At 37.1% G+C, this 20651-nt stretch overlaps 1 protein-coding gene across 3 annotated transcripts in view; it reads right to left on the bottom strand.

The window, feature by feature from the left end:
* Window positions 1-1447: 1447 nt before the first annotated feature.
* The window catches only part of DPY19L4 (dpy-19 like 4), a 32987-nt gene continuing 13783 nt past the window's right edge, over window positions 1448-20651 (bottom strand). For all 3 annotated transcript variants that reach the window (XM_039706035.1, XM_039706034.1, XM_039706033.1), the window contains 9 exons: window positions 20422-20495; window positions 18473-18631; window positions 16714-16833; window positions 15528-15648; window positions 14067-14123; window positions 11625-11707; window positions 9691-9823; window positions 9099-9257; window positions 1448-6776 (listed from right to left, as the gene is read on the bottom strand). In XM_039706035.1, coding sequence (XP_039561969.1) covers window positions 6612-6776; window positions 9099-9257; window positions 9691-9823; window positions 11625-11707; window positions 14067-14123; window positions 15528-15648; window positions 16714-16833; window positions 18473-18631; window positions 20422-20495 — 1071 coding nt within the window. In that variant the 3' untranslated portion in view covers window positions 1448-6611. The remainder of the gene's footprint in view (window positions 6777-9098; window positions 9258-9690; window positions 9824-11624; window positions 11708-14066; window positions 14124-15527; window positions 15649-16713; window positions 16834-18472; window positions 18632-20421; window positions 20496-20651) is intronic.

Raw genomic sequence — 20651 nt, 5'->3', positions numbered from 1 at the left:
AAATGACCGTTAGTGTTTCAGAACTACATGTGTTTCAGAAAGAGGTTTTTGTAATGAAATTAAAAACAGGCTTGATTTTAATGTACCTTTCCAAAACTGCTTAAATAGTTTAGTCACTTCTGCTGCAGTGATTTTGTCTTACTGCCCAGAACTGAGGTCAGATCAGCCATGGGAACCACAGGGGCACCCAGCAGCTACTCCAGGGAGAACACAGCCTCTGTGCTCAGAGCCTCATGGAGAGGGAAACACGAGCCAGTGAAGAACGGAGCTGCATTCTTACCTGTCCTTTTTCAACTTGCTTCAGAGGGGAGACTAGCTTAAGGCATCACTTTACATCCACCCTCACCTCACAGAATACTCTGGTATTTAATGCAGTTTAAAAATAAAGTCAGTCTCAACATGTTTTAGGTCTTTCCAGTACCAGTCAGTACAGCACCAGCAGGAGTCATGGCTTGACAGCAGACAGTACAGTGTAACCCAAACAAAAGAAATGCCAATGCATTGTAAAGCTGATCAAGGTTCTGAAAGTAAATGCACTGATGGTGTGTTACAACCTACTGAATAGCTCTGTATAACTCAGGATTGCTTAATATTGGTATATTGTATATAGGCAGTTTAATCCATAACAAGATGCATCTCATCACCATTAAAAAATGTCCATTTACTACGTAAGCAACCTGAAAGCATACAGGGGTTGAAGTATGATAGGCTGGGTCACTGCAAAAATTGGAAAATCTGGGAAACTAGGTCTACAAACATATTCCAGAACCACTATTTAGGTGGAAAATAATCCAAACCAACACAACTTTTACCTAACACCTCTGAATCATTGAACATAAACAGAATATGTATTTTGTACAGAGATACAGACTCATATAAAACACCTATTTATAGACTTATACCAATACAAATTCTATTATATGTAATAGAATGTTCTGTTTCACAGCTAGTAACCACAGTCTCAGTTTTGCATAAAGGCACAGAAGAGTATACAGATACCAACATGAATTTCCTGCTGCCAGGAAGTTCCATTCCCCTTTGAGCTAAGCAACTACAAAGCCTGGTTGCTTGAATGGCTAAACTTGGACACTTCAACATCAGCTCATCTCCTGATGAGCTAGTCTAAAGCAAAGCAGTCTGATAAATGCTCAAACTCAGAATCAATATATATATTAAAGATGTAAATACATAATTTTTTCAGGTTCTAAATGATCTGGTTTTGGAGAAGTGCTCTGTAGGGTATTTGTACTGTCTTTAGAATTTAACTAAAAAAAAAAAAATCAAGATTTTGTATCATTACATGCTAAATTATTACAAACTAATCATTCAAAGATTCCTACTAATAATATAGCATAAAACAATAGAGGGCTCCAAAATATGTAATCATGATCTGTAAAAATTCAAGGCAGATAATACATTAGGTTTAAAAAAATTAAATCAGTAAGCATTTGACGTTGCATAGCACTTTATTTCCAGGTGACGTGCTTGCTGTAGGAAGATCTTTAGGGAGAAAGTCACAGAGTTCAATAATTCCATATGAAGCAGCTCACATTTTGCTGTTCATCCTCACACAAGTATGTCTCAACAAGCAGCCACAGTCAGCACGACATATGGATCCAGTCTGAGCAGGCTGCTTGTCCTCAAGAGCTGCAAGACTGTTTATGCTGCCTGTCAAGACAGACTTTTGAGCCATGCTGCACAGTCATCCATTGACTATCCTGACAGGATAAAATGGTTTGTGCCCCAAACAATCCATACTTTCTGGACTTGGCTTTTATTAATATTTTTTCTACAGAAAAAGAATTTGTTACAAGAGAAAAATATTTATTATGTATACATCATTTTGATACAAAACTGTCCAAGACAACAAACAGGATAACAGGAATTGTATTCCTTAGACTTGTTATTAAATAGCTGCACATAGATAAGTCCATATGCCACATATGTTACTGCTGAACATCACTGTTAACAAGTAAAGCACCACCAATAATTCCTCTGCATTACTGAAGTAAACAAGTTTGAATTTTTCAAAGGCATTAAACCTTCTGTCCCATCAAATAAATAGGTAACCCTAAACATCACTTGAAAGGCAGAAATACATACATTTAACTGTGCTGAAACCAAAACCATTGCCAGATTAATTACATTTAAACACATTGTTGAGGTACAAAACAATTCAGAAGACCTTTAGGCATCACTAGCTCTGCATTTGGCATAGAGTGCAGCAACATAATGGTGTTTTTTTAGCTGTAATGATGAAGTAGAAAAGATTAAGATAACACACAAGGCATGTCTTAGAATTCCCACTTTTTCCCCTCTACAGTTAGGTTTAAAAAAGAGTATTAAAGCATGATTATGCAGATTCATGTTGAGGTATTATTTCACATGAAATATTGCTTGTGTTGGAATAAAGTTCTGCTTCTCTTTCATCTCCAATACAGTACTCCAGAGTCCACCTGCCCATCAATATTTACCAGACTTACAAATTCAATCACCATTAGTGATAAGAGCAGTTCCTCATTCCATCTCCAAAACACAACAGTAAAGCAGACACCTACAAATGCAAACACATCATGTGTGCACACGCCCACACATTCACAAGCACAGCCTACACCTTCTCCTGTTGGAGTTTTGGTTGAAGGACAGGTTATATGAGGTTTTAAGAAGTATTTCAAGGATACCTTACAATCCCTGCAACCTCATCTTGCAGCTCCTTTTCATGTGAATTGCATGGAAAAGCTGATGGAATGACACAAGGTCTGGACACTTGAAGATGACTTAGTGAAAATAAGGTGGTAAGAACAAGACCTGGTCCCTAGCCTCTACCTTTCAGTATATAGTAATGCCACCAGAGCAAATAGTTGGAAGAATTTTCAATGCCTGTGAAACCTTTTGGCCCTCTTTCTTCCACATTTGTCTCTTCTCCTTATTCCCCACCCCCATGGAAAATATATTTAAGATTGTGTTGTATTAAACTGTATTTCCATTTACTTTGGAAGAAATGAAATCAATGTTTTTTAAATAATATGAATAGAAGTTTATGCTCAGAAATACCTTTCCTTAGTCTCGACCATCTCCTGTCAAATCTGAGTTCAAGTATGTGGTAATTCAGGAAGTGAAAGAGCATTTTTTTAGGATTAAGACAAAACTGTGTATGTTAGTTTAGCTGTGGTTGGTCAAACTTTGATACACAAGTCTAAGGATAACAGGTGGGTGCCTGAAAACACTATACTAATTTATTATTTCAAGGTAATTTTTTTGCATTTACTAAGATCAAGTATATCAGAAAGTGGAAATGTGAAGGAGGAAATAAGCCAGCAGAATAGTCACACAAATTGTTATTCAAATTCTCATTCTTCCCAGTGAACAGCTGTTAGATGGCTGCAACATATCCCAGCTGCACCACTTGGGCATCCTTGGAGGCTGGCATAGTAAGACACAACAGAATCTCTAGAAATCAGAGGGACAGGAATTTAAAAAAAAATCTTCACAAAAAGAAATGAAATGAGGTTTTTGTTTAATAAAAGCTTGCAAGGCACATGTTTCAACTGAATTGCAACATCTACAGCAAAGCAGATCAAAATTTGTAAAACTTCCCCACAACCCTTTCAGGGAGTTAAACTTGTGATCTGGTTGAAAACCAAGCCAGGGTTGTCTGCACAAGTCTGGTGTAATTATGCACTACTGTCCCACTAAGGGATATCTTATTATTATTACTGGAACTTATTATTTTTCACAGAAGCTGGAGTTTAGACAGTATTTTTGCTAGTCCATGGCTGGATAAGAAATTAATTCACTTTCTTTGTAAGATATGATTATTCCAGTCACTTGCTTTAATTATGCCTTTTTACAGGAACAACCACAATGTTCTCCCAAATAAAAGGCTCCTTCTGTTACTTAAGGCTGCTGTGCCAATGGTGCTGCAATATAATTTTCTCTAATATAAAAAGCAAGGTAAAAATCTTAAATGATTCTCCTAAAACAGAATCAATTGAAGTATCAATAATACATCTTACAAACTTTGACAAAATTAATAACAGTAACTATGTCACAGTTCAAATAAAGTTCAACTCATTCATTCAAACATGTATAAAGGCCAATGTGCTACAAGACAGTTTTGCTTAGATGTGAGGGTGGCCTCATTTGTGGTTTTCTTAATATGTGTGCTCTACATGTATGTGTTCAAACTATGTTCTACATGGTAACACACACAACACTGCAGTAAAACACAACACGCAGCCAAGGACAGTTGAACGTTACATCTCAGCATGGCAATCCAAGGCATGAAGCCAGAAGTTCTGCAACTTCATCTACCCAAGTACAGCTGTAACCCTGAAGTTTGCCCCTGGAATGCCTTATTGCTGATATGAAGTGATATTCATGAATCACTAACTTCAAGAGATTAAATGACCAACACACAGACACATAATTCCTTGACAGGGATTCAAACAAACCTAAATTGGAAAAGGAATTGTAGACTTACTTCCAAATATTACATCTATGTCCACACATGCAGAGGGGGCTCCTGCAGGCCTGCCATAGCTCAAGTTAATACACAAGCTTGTGTTGGTTGGTATATGGCAACTGAGCAGTCTGTAAACTGCAACAGCCCAGTGCAGTAAAACATGCATTTGTGCACAAGCAAATACATGCAGCCTGCACTCTGCAGACACACACGTACACACTATCCCCAACATGATGCCTGTATGCCCAGAGGGAATATTTACTTATAACTCGTAACTCAGTTATATGGAAAAATGTTCTCTCAGTGACAACACCCCATATATTTGATGGATTTATCTGAATGTTGGTTTCAAATAAAATGCATTATTTAACATTCTGTCAAGACTCATAGGCCTAAAAATATAACTGAAAGTAAAAAACAGATTACAGACATGTTAGCTTTTACAACAATAAAGCTTTTTTCTTTTAAATCACTCCAAAAGTGATAACAAGTTTTAAAAAATCTCAGCACTACATGTCAGTGTAAAATAAGCAAGTTTATCTGCACAGAGCAGAAAAGAATCATGCACATACAACAACATGCTGCAGTTCCTAACAACTTCAGAGTTAAAATCTCCGATTTGCAGTAAGGATTGTTTTGCAGCTTCCACTTGCAGAATGGTTTGCAGATTTTTCAGCTGAGCGTTCATCCTATTTTGCCAGATCTTTTATTAAAGACATCTGGGCTCCAAAGAATCATTCCCACATACCTGATGGACTGGTCTCTGGGCCAGGTGTTCCATTAATTTGTAACTGCAGATAACTCCTATGGGGTGAGCAACTTCTTCCAAAACTTAGTCCTGGCTTTTTGTCCAGTTACATCTACATTAAGCAAAGCTACTTTTACTTTTTATCGGAGTTTCCATTCTCAACATTAAGTTTAGGCCCAGAGTTGTAATTAAAACATCATTCATTTTCTTGAAAGTCTATCAGCCAGCAACAAACAGGATGAACAGATAATTTGTTAAGAAAAGGAGTTGCAGAGGCAAAGGGCATATAAGAAATTTTAGAGGGAAGCAAAACTGCCAAATTTTCAAAGATCTGTGTATTTGCATAATTGATATAAAAATAGCTATGAACACCTGTACCATTATTTATTAATGGTGGTGATTAGAGTATTTTAAATGACAGTTATGGCACTATATAACATAGCTATTGCATAATAAGTTGAATGAAATGAGTATCACCCATCTGCCCACACACACACACGCACCAGCACACACACAGGTGGTGAAACTGAAGTGCAGAAGTCTCAGTAGCAAACCTGGCTGTCCTGCTACACTTGCCTGAAAACAAGTGTGGCATACTGTGATATACTGGCCCATTCTGGTGGCTGCTAAGAAAGACACACTTATGCATACACACATAAACACTTAAGTGTGGAGAAATGCTGAAGACAAATTCTTTCCAAACTGAAGATCTGAGCTCGTCAGCTCCTATTGCTAGGTCTAATTCCTAGCATTTCCACCAACATGCCTCTGTAGACAACAGAGACAACAATGTAGAGATCAGTGCCTTAATCTATGGAAGTGTTGTTTAAGTAAAATCTTCCTTATTTGATTTATACAAACTATATAGCTACACATAAGATGTATAAATGTGTGTTTGAGAAACACAGAAATGGAAGACAGGAAGAATTAAAATAAAACAAAAAGCAACCCCAAACAAAAAATCCAAACACTTACTTGAAAAGACTTGGGATAATGATTGCTTTCTTGCTAAAAATTAAAAGCTATATGACTTAAACAAGCTCTTTAAATAATTTTTCTGTATTTACTGAAGTCTACGCATATCAACTCTCTAATACTAAAATTAGAAATCTCATTTACATGAAGATTAAGATGATTTCTAATGGGAAGAAAAATGTAAAAACATGGAAGACTGTAGCACATTGTAGAGACTGTAAAACTGATAAATGTTCCCGTTTCCTTCAAGGATGGTATAAGTGTCAGCTGATCTGTAGATCAAAGAATTTCAGTTTGGTAAAGTTGTCAGTACACTGCATGTGTGCACATCTATCTGCAAAAATAGACTTCCTTGCTCAAAAGGAACTTTTCCAACTGAAATTCATTCACAATCAATCCTCAGAAAGAAGCTTGCATGCTTTTTCAGGACTGGAAGGATATCACAGTGTTGATTCTATATACAAAGTAGGATCTATTCCAGTATACTCGAGTGAAATAATTCACATATGGAGAATAGTTCATTTTGATTTCATGACAAAATCGTCCATATTTTGAGTAGGCATAGTTGTCACCTTCCTCACAAACCACCTGTCAGAAAAAAAAAAGACCTAATTACAGTACTGAAGATAAGTGGTTACAGAATGTAATTCTGTACATTTAATTAACTTTTGTATTCTGTAAATTTCATTTATGATAGACATTTAATTTCCACATTGTACAGTTCCAATAAACTGAAAACACGTTCCCCTGTAATTTGTTTATCCACCTAAAAAAGCCTTTGTGAATTAATCCCTTTGTCAAGATAGCAGACATTAAAACCAGTGTATTTCATTCACATTATAAAGAACAACAGCAGTGGAAATTATGCACATGCCCAGTTTACCCAGTAGTTCAAACCTGATCTGCACAGGGCACACCAGTAAGAAGGAAACTAAAATCTCCATTACCTTTCCCAGACCAAGTAAGTTTGACATACCTAATAAAGACCAAAGACACACACATCTCCCAACAAATTCCAATCAAGTGACTTGGAAGCAAACTGCTTTCTAGGATCTACTGTCTGATATCCCTAAAGAAATCCCTTCATTATTCCTTCTGATGCCACTAATTTACATGGTTTTAAAAAAACATGGTAGAACAAACTCATGAACAAAAATCCACCAGTGGCTTCCAAACACAAAGATAATTGCCCTGAGCTACAGTCCTAGGGCAACAGACTGCTGGGAAACATTTGTCCTTCCCTATCAGTAAACCTATGCTCTCAGCCAGTGTCAGAAACAAGATATTGGACTAGGACTACAGGATGTAGCACAAGCTGTAAAGTAGTACTTATCTTCTTAAACACAGCAATTCAAAACACATCCACAGACCTGTCAACACACTGTCTGTCCACTGTCTCACCTACTTTGGGAGTAAGTAAACGCTGCATTGCAGTCTCCAATTTTGTATTCACTAGCTTCCACTACTTTGGAGTATCTTGATAATCTACCAATACAGCTTAAACAAATTTTGTTAGCAAGCAAACTGAGAGATTTTAAAGCTTCCTGAGACAATACACTTTATTAACTTTACAGAACAAATTATGTCAGTTTTCTGAAAAATACCCAAATATACCCAAACCAACCACTCCCCCCAAAACAACAACAACAACAAAAACCACAACAGAAACCACAAGAAGGATTATCAAGCTTATGTATGAGAGAGAAGCATGCAGGAAGCATGGAGATGAGAGATGCAGGGATATGAGGGCATGGAATCCAGAAATTGTGGTTAATTGCTCCAGTGGAGATCCTAAGTGTGAAGAGGAAACAGGAACTCACTCATGCAAACACAGATCTGAGAAGAAACTGAGAGGCAACATGCATGGAGGTTATTCAGACACACACACTTAGTTATGGTACAGTATATTGGATATATCCTGGAATAATCACAGCATATACGATTTTAGCTGCAAGACTAGGAAAGAAATAAGAAGATTTCAGCAATGGTAAGGAAGTTAATAGAAAAATGGAGACAATATCCTTCATGGATAAAGTAGTTATGAAACCTAGAAGTGAAACTGACACCAGCTGTAGATTTCTGGGGAAATATAGAGTAATCCCCTAATAACACAGCACTCCTATATTGCTGAGAGGTGACTCCCTCTTTCCTATTGACCTGAGAATAAGCAATGAAACTCTACGTGAGTTTAAGGCCGCTTCCTGCCTTTCTAAAACCAAAATTTTTGCTGGATTTCCAGGAAGCCAAATAACAAGTGACAGTGAGATCACCTTATTAAACCCCATCTTACTCCCTACTTAAGCAGCAAGAGCAGCACTACCAACATCCAAAGAGACAGAACACGTCAATGACTGAAGCAGCATTCATGGTGCAGTTTATTCAACCAATCTTTCTAGCAGATGTGGTTTAAACTATCTGCTGGTGTGCTGACCTATCTGCAAGGCTGAACTGAATAGACTTGCACCCTCATCAACCACTCTGTACTGAACTAAATGGCAGGCTGGTCCTCATCCCAGCCAGAGTTTTAGAAGAACTCAGTTTATTCATTCTAGAATTTCATCTTCAAAGCTAGTAAAGAATGCCTTCTGAGGCAGGACTTCACTGCTTTTGTAACAACCTATTCAGGTGTCAGTCTTGATCATTTCTATATAGTTAAATGGTATTTAATGATTGTCAGAAAAGCAGCACAGCAAGATACTCATGTTAGGAGGGATTAGAGCAGTTAATAGTATTAGGTAAGATGACAAGTTTAAGAAACAGACAATCCAAAACTTAACTGATCACTTTTAAAACCTGAGTCTTTGTCTATATGTCAATTACAATAAGAAAAATAAGACCAGCATTATAAGATTTATTTTCAATTTAATTATTTATGCATTCAAATATTTATTTTTTCTCACCAATACTTACATGACCATTAGCAATATCCAACAGATCTTTAACTCTACATCCTCTTACAGGTCCCACTTCATTGCAAATTGAATCTTCAATAACCAGAAAGTTGGCTTTGTAAGATGTGAGTATCTTGTAAATATCTTCTGCTGACCTCTTGGAATAGATCTGATAAATCTACAAATTAAGAAAACATGTTCATGCAATGCAAGAATCAGTGATACCTTAAATACTGGGACACATACACTCCCCAACAATGACCTATCTGCAGTGACAAACTATATGTACACATCAAGCTATAAATAAGTTTGGTTTTGAAATCTCCAAAACAGTGAGGCAATGGCCAGCTGAATGGGAAGTATTTGTCTCTGATGATGGCAAGTTCTCATCTTACATATTCCAAGAGGCCTGAAAAGTCTTCAGAAACAATATTCTGATATTTGTTTCTGTGCAGAGTGAAGCACTGATAATATACTTGATAATCCCTTCCATGTCCACTGGACTTTTGTGTCTTCCTCCCTTCTAATACATTAAACTTTTTTACATCACATTTGGGTGAAGAGGAAGACAGTTCCTGTGAGATGTCACATTTATGGAATTGGATACTTACATTCTCATTTCTTTTCAGAAGATCATCATCATTATACAAAGGCAGGCTTGACACCATCCATCCTGTGCAGAGCTTAATCACACCCATGAGCTGTGGGCTGCCTGCAAACACTGCAGCCACAGGAGCCTGGCGCCTGCAAAAGCAACACCAACACACACTCTGAGTACTGGATGCACTCAACAGAACAACTTCATACACTGTGGCATCTGTGAGGGTGCTGCAGAATGAACTGGAGTAGGTGAGGATATCATTGGGGTCTCATTACAGCTGCTGATGGTGTTGCTGTGGCAGTACTTTCCTGGCCAGGGAAAGCACAGACCTGCAGCAATCAGAGTTTGAGAGGAGGGGTTCCTGCTGGGGCAAGGGCTGATGGTTGTTCTCCCCTCCTTGCAATCCACAGGGCACCATTCAGAGTGGTGCTGGAATGGATCCAAGTCCTGCTTTTCTGAATGGTTGCCAACTCGTGACAAAACAAGCTTGGGAGAGAGGGTAGGTAGAAGGAGAAACAACATGATGTTATCTTGTAAGGGAATGATCTGTGACTGTTGTAACTTGATCTCTATTATGTACTTCATATGTAAACTCTGATCATGTATTTCATCATCTATGAGAAAACAATGTCAGCATACAGAATAATGTCTACAGTAATCATGTTTCTGGCTTTGGTATCATTTTTTGAAACAACATGATGTTATCTTGTAAGGGAATGATCTGTGACTGTTGTAACTGTAATGTCTATAGTAATCATGTTTCTGGGTTTGGTATAATTTTTTGACTATTTGTATTTCTGTATTAGTGAAAGAATACAGTTATTGTCACACTATATTACAGACTTTAGCAACTTCTGTAGAGAAAATTCAAATTAAGTTCATATTATCAGAGAGAAGACTTTGAGAAAATATACTGTAATAATGACATTGAATTAAAATTTCAATGTGGATAGCTAAGTATATCCATGAGAAAAAAAAAAAATCTTTATTTTCCTTAAAAATAAGAACAGCTGCTACAGATAAGGGTAGTCAAATTGCTCGTAGCTGAGTGAATCTCAATGAAATTCACCATGATTAGTTACGTACTTGAAGTATATGCAGGCTAACATAAAAGCCATTAGGTACTTGGCATTATTCCACTTGTTGCCTTGAAGAGCTACAGCAGTGACAAACAACATACACTACTACAACAGCAAGAAGAAATTGGCTGCAACACTAATTACCAGCCTTGCCTTTTGTGAAGACAAACAGGTTGACATTAAAGACTACATAAATACAGAAAGCAATATTCTAAAAAAATACAGGTAAAGCTAAGTTATCTGAACACAAGGGATCTAATTTTCAGAAAAGCATATAATGACACAGCTTGAAGTTAAATTGAATGAGGCAGAATGCAATTCTGAAACCTTTAGTGGTAAGGCAAATAAATCTGTGAAAATGACTTGGTATTAGCTGTGTATATGTTCAGTATGAGCTGTATAAGGTAGCTCCATAGCTGCTGTGGTCAAAGGGGAAGTCTGAATAACACATGTATCCTGACAAAAGTCTCTAAATCCTCACATTCAGGCAATTCATTTTACTGGCTCAGGCACATAACATTTCAGGTTTTTGTCCACCACTGGCATTACAATCTACATGAATCCTGTAATCTAATGAAATGTTAGCAAGATCTAAGATCTCCACCTCTATTTGGAAACTAGGTCTGCAATGACATTAAACATGACTTGCTTCTGTGTTCCAGGATCTTCTCTTGTAATCCATGATAAACTCCTGTTTCTTTTATGGGAACAATACCAAACTTAAAATACAAAACTTCTTCCCCCATGCATCACTGAATAATTACCAAGGGAAAACCCAGCTTGACAGAGGTAGCTGTACAAACTGCTGAGATAAAAATACCCTTACAAAAAGCAGTAAAATAGAAATGTTGGATTTCATGCTTACTTTATCCATGTCATAAGTTCTACTGTATCAGGATCATAGAATTCTTGCAGTTCTGTAAGCTCTGTCATTATTCTAGGGAAAAACTGATGGAAATGTTTTTGGTTACTTACAGTTTAAAAATTATCTATAGAGCATCTCATTACATTAAGGCCTTAAGTGACACAACAGAAATGGGTTTCAACAGTTTTCCCCCTGACTGCTACTTTTGCTCGAATATTTTGCAAAACTCAGCTTCCATTTACTTACCTGACAGCAGGAGACCCTCTCCAAAATAAGTATGTTAAACAGAAGTTCTCATCTTTCTCTCTATTTCATTACAATACTTATAATTAAAATAAACAAATAAGTAGCAGCAATAACATTCATCAACATCAAGTGGCCTTAAATGCATCAAAACCATAGTTCAGGTGGTCATATGCAAATGTCTACAAATAAGGGCACTGAACCAAGAAGATGATAAATCCCTCATGGTAAATCTGCTTGAGCAGGAAGGATTGGACTATTGTGACTTGATGGAAAGGTGTTATGCAAGCTAGACAGGAGAGAAGAAATTTCCTAGAAGACCCTGGTAACGGGCCCAGACTTGCTTCTGACTTCAATCACTGCAGTGAAGAAGAGCACATTACATTGTGTGAAGTGGGATATCTCAGTTTATGCTCTTGAAAAACATTTTGGGAAAAGGAGGGATTCTCTGAGATTGAACACCACCTCTTTCAAACCAGGCCAGCTTGCAACCCTGCATCATGGCTTCCCTACCCTGTCAAGTTGGAAGTCCTTCTTTATTAAGATGGAACATTTTGTAAGTCCTTGAGCCATTTGGTGCATTTATCTGAAAAGGCCATGGCTGGAAACTGGCCAGCCTTGAGGGGCTGGAACAGATACATGTACATGCTGTTGTAAATGCTAAGTGAAAGTTACTGGATGTCAGCTCTTTTGGAAAAGAATAAAGTTTACAGGTTCAGCCAGATTAAAGAGACAACTTACTTTGGGACAGCCACAGTGGACAGACAGTTACAAGTGGGAGCCTGCCTTTAACTGAGGACTTTCCACCCCCATTGTCCAACTGGACAACTCAGCTGTCAAGTGACAGCAGTCTACAAGCAGCACAAGAGCAGCTGCCATAGGTTTGTGTCAGGGACAAACAGCACTGCTGTTACAAATACACTGGAACTATTCCCAGAACAGAGTGATGGAAAGAGGAACTGCTACTGCCACCCCAAGGAGAACCTGCCTCACTCATCAATCACAGCACCTGGAAAACTTAATCAGAGGAGGGACTATGCCAGACACAGTCAGAAGGCAGCCAAGCAAAAAGATGCTGAGCTATAAGTTGGCCTTTTATAGCCACGGTAACAGATTAGCAGTCTCAAGGCATTTTTGCTGCTCTGTTACTTCCAATCAACATTCCCAACCTCAGGGATGAGTTATGAGCCTGGAGAACAAACTGTTTACCATTGCTTAAAAGCAGAAGCTGGATCAGCAATGGATGAAGCCCTCTAGAGTCTAAAACCCCACACTGCTTTCATTAAAATAATCTGGAAAGGAATTACTTGGTTAATAACTAAATTAGTTTCCTCTATTGTAATAGATTTCATAACTCTTTTGAGCAACTCTAGCTTTTTTTACAAACAGTATCCATTGCTCCATCAAAAACGTGTAAAAAGTCAGGCTACAATAGAAAATTAGGTTGCAATGTAAGATAGATGTTACAAAATCCATTAAAATACTGTTGGGCAAGACCAGCTTCTATATATGAATTTTCAGACTATCCAAACTATTTTAAAGCTGTGCCAGTATAGCAGAGGATTACACTTCATGAGTTTCACATACTACTTTTTGCACTCACAGAAGCTTAGAAAATAATTTCCAAATACTCTACCCCCAGTCTGTCTGTGACTTGCAATAAAGAACTAAATATTCATTTTAAATATGGAAACATCTGTGTCTTTTCTTCCCTGTATTGTAATAGGTACACACCTCGACACAGTGGTCTGCACAAAGAATTTAACTCCATTATAATTTGATGGGAGCTTTTCAGTTTATTTGCATATGGCCTCCTGTTATTTTACTGCATCTAACTTTACTCCTTTTCACTAAAACTAAGATTGAGGCAACATAGTTTTCAATATACTGAGTTTTCATCTGGAAGTATTTTCTTTGCTGAGTCAGTTGATACATCCAAAGCTTAACAGCTGAATATAATAAAGTCTTCATTTAAATTTAATTACAATAAGTGATCATTAAAAAATTAAATTGTCAAATACCTTATACCAAAAAATTGAAGTGGTTTTTTTTTTCATTAAAGATATTTTCAATGAATGACAGCTTCAATTTCATCAGATATATTTAATTTCACTGAGTACATTTCATTATATTTGCTGATCATTTTGACTCATAATGTGCCTACATAAAAAGAAAACTCCACAAAGGTACTTTTCTTACCTCTTTCCACAAGCTGAATCCAATTATAGTGGGAACTGCCATACTCAGAATAAGAGCCTAGAAAGTACACGTTAGAGAAAATGGATTATGCACCTTTTCCAGCATTGAGGTGTCTGTTGATTCTGCTCATACAGTGAGCAATATTTATGCCTGAAACCTTAAGAATGACAGTAGGTGAAACTTTGTGGTTTTCTACCAGGCAAAAAACTTCCATGCCTAATTTAGCATGGAAGGCTTCATGTGACTCATAAAAACTTTACCATAAATTTTAGGGACAGTTAATTACTTCTCAAGTAACAATGATACCATGTGCACATGACATAGGGAACAGAAGAAGGTAAACACCTCACATTCAAATGCTATGAGAAAGGAAAAAAACAAGCATTTCAAACCTCTGACCTTGTTCAGATTAGCATTATTGATATGCAAGACACAGAAACCTATCTCTCAGCATACCATCATTCTAGCTGATACAATTTTTGCTTTGCAAGAAGGAGAAAATAGTTTCTATGGTACAGAAAACATTTGGTAAGGAATGCACACAAGGCATTCCTTTGATATTCAGCTACTAACACATCTACTATATCAATAGCAAAAAAGCAGGTCCACATCACAGAAAACATGAAGTAAATAAAAGAATGTGCTTACCATGTACCTGAACATATTGTTACCCCTTGACTGAAAGAACACAGTCAATGTTTCTGATATAGCACTGTGTGGTATTTCCACAGGAAACATAATGAACCTCTAAGTATATTTATTTCTATAAGCCTCTTGAATTTAGGATAAGCAATATCCTATTCCTATTTTATTAGTAAAACCAATGCACAAAGCTGCTAAATCACACAAAGCAACTCTTATCATATTGAGAATAAAGCTAGGGTTGGAAGTAGGGGAGTTGTTTGCTCTTTAACACAAGCTTATCTTCAGTCACACTTCTCTATAATGGCCATACATCAACTAATCTTATAAAAAACAATTCAACTTACCATTTCTTATGAAGCAGTTTTACTCTTAGCAGTTAAATTCACCTTACTACACCATTTTAAGACCCATTTCTCAGTGAAACAAAGCTTATGCCTTCCCTGTGCACCAGTTCTCTTTCTCCTGCATTCCTCCTAAAAAGTGCATGACCTTCTTGACCAATCCCAACTAGATATGAAAGAGAGATTGAGGTCTCAAATATTTGCTAAAAGAAATTGAGAAGAGTGAAAGGGAGATGAAGACAGCTGTGCTTTTTTATGAGAAAAGACTGTAGTGTGAATGCAACTTTATCACCAGGTACCAGAGAACAAGTGATACTAAGAAGAAAAGACAGAAAAAGCAGACCATATGCAATCCACTGCTCACAGAACAACCTGCTGTTTTCATTAATTCTTTCATGGATCTTAGGTACTTCTTGTTTGCAAAGCTATATACTTGCTAGCTGGATTTTCCAAGACTTTGGCAACAGCAACTCACCAGCAGTATTGGGTGCACAGCTTTCAGTCGAAGCCACTTGAAAAGCGTCATCCAAAGTTCAGGAGAACACACACCAAATGCAGCAAGCATACAAACATAAGGTGTCCATAGATATTTCATTCTGAAAAACACTGCAATAACTTAGTTGGGACCCTGTGTATGCTTCTGTACTCAAACTATTATAAAAACATTCAGATCTCTTTCTTATGTCAGACACAGTCTGGATGTTCAAACAATCTGAGGTCAGCTTTGATGGTACTGGAGGGTAAACCAAGGAAATCTCTTTCAGCAGAAGAGCTGGCACCTGATTATCTGCTGTGAGATGGAGGAGCAAGATCCAAGGTAAAAGATGACAAAATCCTTCACAGAGTTCAGGGGAGGATGAAAGAAAAACAAAGAGAATGGTAAAGTCACTTGGCTGGTTTTCCAGCCAACAAGGAATAAAAAGCAGCTAATCAGCTAAGCTGTACAGACAATATTCTATTAGGGACTTCCAGAAGAAAGGAAAGGAAAATATTTAATTAACTCTTAAGGGTAGACTAGTTAACTTAGAAAAACTACAGAACAAGACAACAGTCTGCTCACTTTAAGCAATATTTGTGAATACTTAGATTTTAGGATGAGGAGCCTAACAAAAACACAACCTGACATTGTCAAGCTGATTAAGCTGAGAAACAAGATTAGAACAACAACATCTTCTAAACATCAACTTCTCCAGCTTTAAGGACTAACACAATACTTTTGATATTGGTTCTGCTACTGCTTTAATGTGTCAAGCAAAAGTACACTTTGTGGTAGCCTACACACAAGAAGATGGATAAGAAATCTTCCATGTCCCAATATTCCAGCACTATTCTGTTCATCAAAACACTACATGTATTCTTGCTAAAAATAACTGCAGCACAGTTCTACACTTATATACCACAAAGAAAGGGATTAAAATGTGATTCAATTAATATCTTGGATCTTGGCTGCATTAAGGCTTGGAAGTTAAAGAGACCAAGCACAAGTGTTCATATAACCATATGCAACTTATAATGAAAATGATCTTTGACTACTCCTAAGTAGCATCACTATATGCCAACACTATTTCTGAAAAAGGGTGATTTTAAAGGGGTAAACAGTGCATCATGTCCAGTAAGGAACTCTATTGCTTTCAAAAGAGATACATCAAAATCAGACTTACCCTTCCAAACACATCGCTAGACAACCCAGCAAAATTGTGTGAATTACATGATAAACTATTTCTGGCCTCTCTCCAATTCGACCATCCTCAAGTTTAACTGTCTCTTTCAGTGGTTCACCACTGCAGTTGGAGAAAATGAGACATCACTTAATTCAGATATTATCCCAGGAAAAGGTGCCAATAAAAATACTTTTGAGTCAGCAGTGCACTGAGATAATTCCATATCACAGCATATAATATTGCTGCACTGTTTGCTTGCTTTTTGTACTTGATCAATGACCTGTCAGTACCCACTGTCCCTTGATTTAGATTGCAACCTCTCTGGAGCAATGGCTGTCAATTAATACAATGGGATCACTGCTTATGACCACAAATCTTACTTTAAGGTAATCCAGCACCAAGAGACAGTCTAATTTAAGAGCATGTACACTCTACAAACATTTAGACAAATCATGCTGAACATGCATTTTAAATTCCTTCATTCCATTAGCATGGTAAAGAATTATGGAATCTGTAGGATGATAATTGTGTATGGAATGTGTGTACAACAAAGACAACAAAAGTAGCTTTTAGTCACATTATTATAAATTCTAATTATATATAATAAATAAAAATCATAGCCAAAATCTTGCAGTGAAAGGTTTTCTACTAACATAGCAAGGCACAGAATAGATAACAATTCCTTCTATCATGATGTGATTTCTGTTTACATTTTTATAATAAGCTTCCTTATGAAAATGAGAAAAAAATATTTTGAGATTATTAAATTATTCAAGAATTTAAAAAGAGAAAGGAAAAGGTTTCTTTTAAGATTTTCTTTAAAAAGGTGTTGGACATAATGTAGTCACTGCTCATTACAAAGTGATAAATAGTTACTTCAACCACTGGCAAACAATAAGAAATTTGCTCTGAATATCCTATCACACATCCAACCTGACAAACATTTTCATTTACAGCAGCATAATCTTTATCTGTTAGAAGCCTTCATCCTTGAAATAAATCTATTGATTTTTGCTGCAGACAAGTGAGAAATTTGTTCCAGTATCTGAGAAGTTACACCATTCATCTCCTACCAGGAAGAGATAATTTCCTAACCACTGAATTTCCAAGACAAGTTATGCTAGGATCTATATTGTTGGTATTCTTAGTCTTTTTACAAAGACAGTTCCACTACCCCTTCTCTTGAGGGAACTGTGAATCACTGTGAAACTAAAACTAATTGAGTCAGTTTTACTTCAGTTCTGTTCCAAGCAGCAAAGGCTAGTGGACTTTATCACAGTAAACAAATGTTTTAACAAACCAACAGTGAAGCATTAGAAATCCAAAGCCCTCTCAGCTCCACTCATCTCATCCTTCTCAACATGTAAACTTGGAAAAAAACCAAAAACCCCAACTCCAAAACAGAAAACCAAATTCTAGCAACAATTAGATAACTTTGCTGTTGGAAGGAGAATTACAGATAAAGCATCTTTCTCTGTCAGTGGGAAGACATAAACACATCAGCAAACACCAGCCAGAGCTCAGCAGGAATTGCACCTGCAGGGAAACACACCAATGACAAATGTCCTGACAGGAGGGATGCTCAAGAACCTCCTCACTAAAGGACTTTTCTTGAGGAGGCTCTGGTGGGCCTTCCCACTGGTGCTCACACCCTGACAAGTTCAATAGTAAAACAAACTTTGGAGCAACAAACCATTCCCTGAGGCATCCAGGAAACCTTTTATTTTTAACTTACTTTTCACATAAACAAGTTACTTACCAAATTCTCCTAAAAATGACCTGAGTTACAGAAAAAAGGCAGATAATTAATACTAAAATATAAAAAGGCAACAGTGATGACTGTGTTAGTCGCAAAAAAAAGTCTTGGGAGGGTGCCTGAAGAGATTCTTGACAAAGGAGCCAATTCATTGTAAAATTCCTAGTAAGGCAAAAACATTCCATTAAAAACAGTAATAATACCCCATAGATTAGGAAAAAACCCAACAACCCAGCACAAAACAATTGCAGTTTAACCTATTCATGTCATAGGAAACTACTTGAAATTCATCTTTGACGTTATCTTTTTATCATTTGAAACTGCTTTACAAATACTCTTTAAGGTAACTGTCAAAAGTCTATCTTCCCAAAAAGTATCTGCGATCTGAAGAGACCAGACTACGAATCCTTTATATCACAAAAGCCCAATCTCCCACATAACTCCATTATGGGGCCCAAAGGAATCTTGTTGTCACGGTGGATTAAGATTTCAGAGATATTGATGCAAGAAGGTATGCTTGTCCTCATTCCAAACAAGGAGACGAAGAAAGGAAAGTGGTCATCTGAGATCACAAAGAAGCCTGAGACACTGCCAGGAATAAAATCCTTAATGTTGAAATTCTAGTTCTGTAGCTGAAGCTGCTTCATCATTCTTCTTTCTCAGTTAGCAAGCAGGAAGATAACACACTGCTCAGAAGCACTGTCAGTGTGTATTGTCAGCTGGAACTGGTGCAGCATGTGGTGCCTGTGAATGCATTCTTGTCTTACTTTGTTTTGCTTCCCTCCCTCTTTCATTTTCTCCCAAGGGAAGACTAAAGGACAGAACCACTTTCAATTAGACAGAATCAATTTAAAGATTAACAGCTGGGCATGTCCAAACTGGCCTTAAAAGACTGATCTTGAAGCTCTTGTGCTGCAAGTCATAATTCCAATACACAGTTACACAGTGTTCCAGGCGTAAATGCACCCAGTTTGTCTCAATCTCTGGCTTCATTGCAGAGTCTGACAGTCTGAAAAGTGATATTTAGCAAGGCCCAGGGGGAAAAAGAGGGAAATCCATTAATACCTGGGAGCTGAATAAACTGAAATCCTGACCAGGAGTCCTTTCTTTTCTTGCAAAACACTCTTAAGAAAGAGTATGTGTGTGTGATAAACAATGCATCGTAAAAAACATCTGTCTTCCAAAAGTTCCTCAACAGTTTCAGTTGGGTGTGATGCCATTTTCCACTTGTTCCCCTGAAAGGCTGTGAAGTAGTGTTTTGTAAGAAAGATGCAGTTCTTCAGAGAGAGTTCCAGTTCCTGCACAGAATTGCAAGTCTTGGCTTGGGTCCAGGAGTGTGTCAGTCCTTACTAACACTCCATTGGAAGTTTTCCAGAAAATCTGTTGCCATGACATCTTCTTGTAGTCCAACATCCAACTCTTTTACAGATACTAATGTTTATTTTAGAATCATAATTCCCTCTGACTTTTAAGATGTCCCTTGTCCTAATTTCTTCCAAAACATACAGGGAATATTGGCGGTAGCCACAAGCCAAGCCTCTTTTGAGATAGTATCAATAGTTCATGACTCTTTCCAGAGCCTTTTTTCCAGGCTATAAAAAGCTCATACTGCCACCTTTACCCTATTATCTTTGCTTTCAAGTCTTATTGGAAACACTAGACAGGATACAGAAAGTTTTCACTCTTCAACATCACAAAAGAACAAAAATCCATTAAATGCTTTCACCCTAAGGCATGAAAAATACTGAAGCGCCTCAGAAACCTCAATACCCTAAGTAAACGCTGTATGTGCATATTTTTTTACTTCAATCTTAAAACCAGACAACAAATAACTAAACTATTTCCCTAGCTCCTCTATAAAACTCTCACAAGCCACTGAAATGTTACACTTCTCAGAGCAGCTTCAAAAGTTTTGATATCTTGGGAGGTGTAAAGAGTTTAAATAAACTTACTTAGTTGTGTTTAAGCCAAGTTTTACTTCAATGAACTTCAGCAAATGCTCATTTTCTTTATGAGGAATGAACATCTGAAAATTAATTTAGCAGAGAAAAATCACACAAAAAGCTAGAAGCAGTTTTCACATAGTCATTCAGATTACAAAATGTCAGGTGACAATCAACTATTCAAGACTTAGTTAAAACTAACAAAATGGATTAAGTGTGCTAACTAAGGTATACTGGTA

This window comes from Passer montanus, unplaced genomic scaffold (genome assembly GCF_014805655.1).
Source record: "Passer montanus isolate IOZ18808 unplaced genomic scaffold, ASM1480565v1 scaffold19, whole genome shotgun sequence".
NCBI lineage: Eukaryota > Metazoa > Chordata > Aves > Passeriformes > Passeridae > Passer > Passer montanus.
This window is presented reverse-complemented; position numbering and strand designations above follow the sequence as displayed.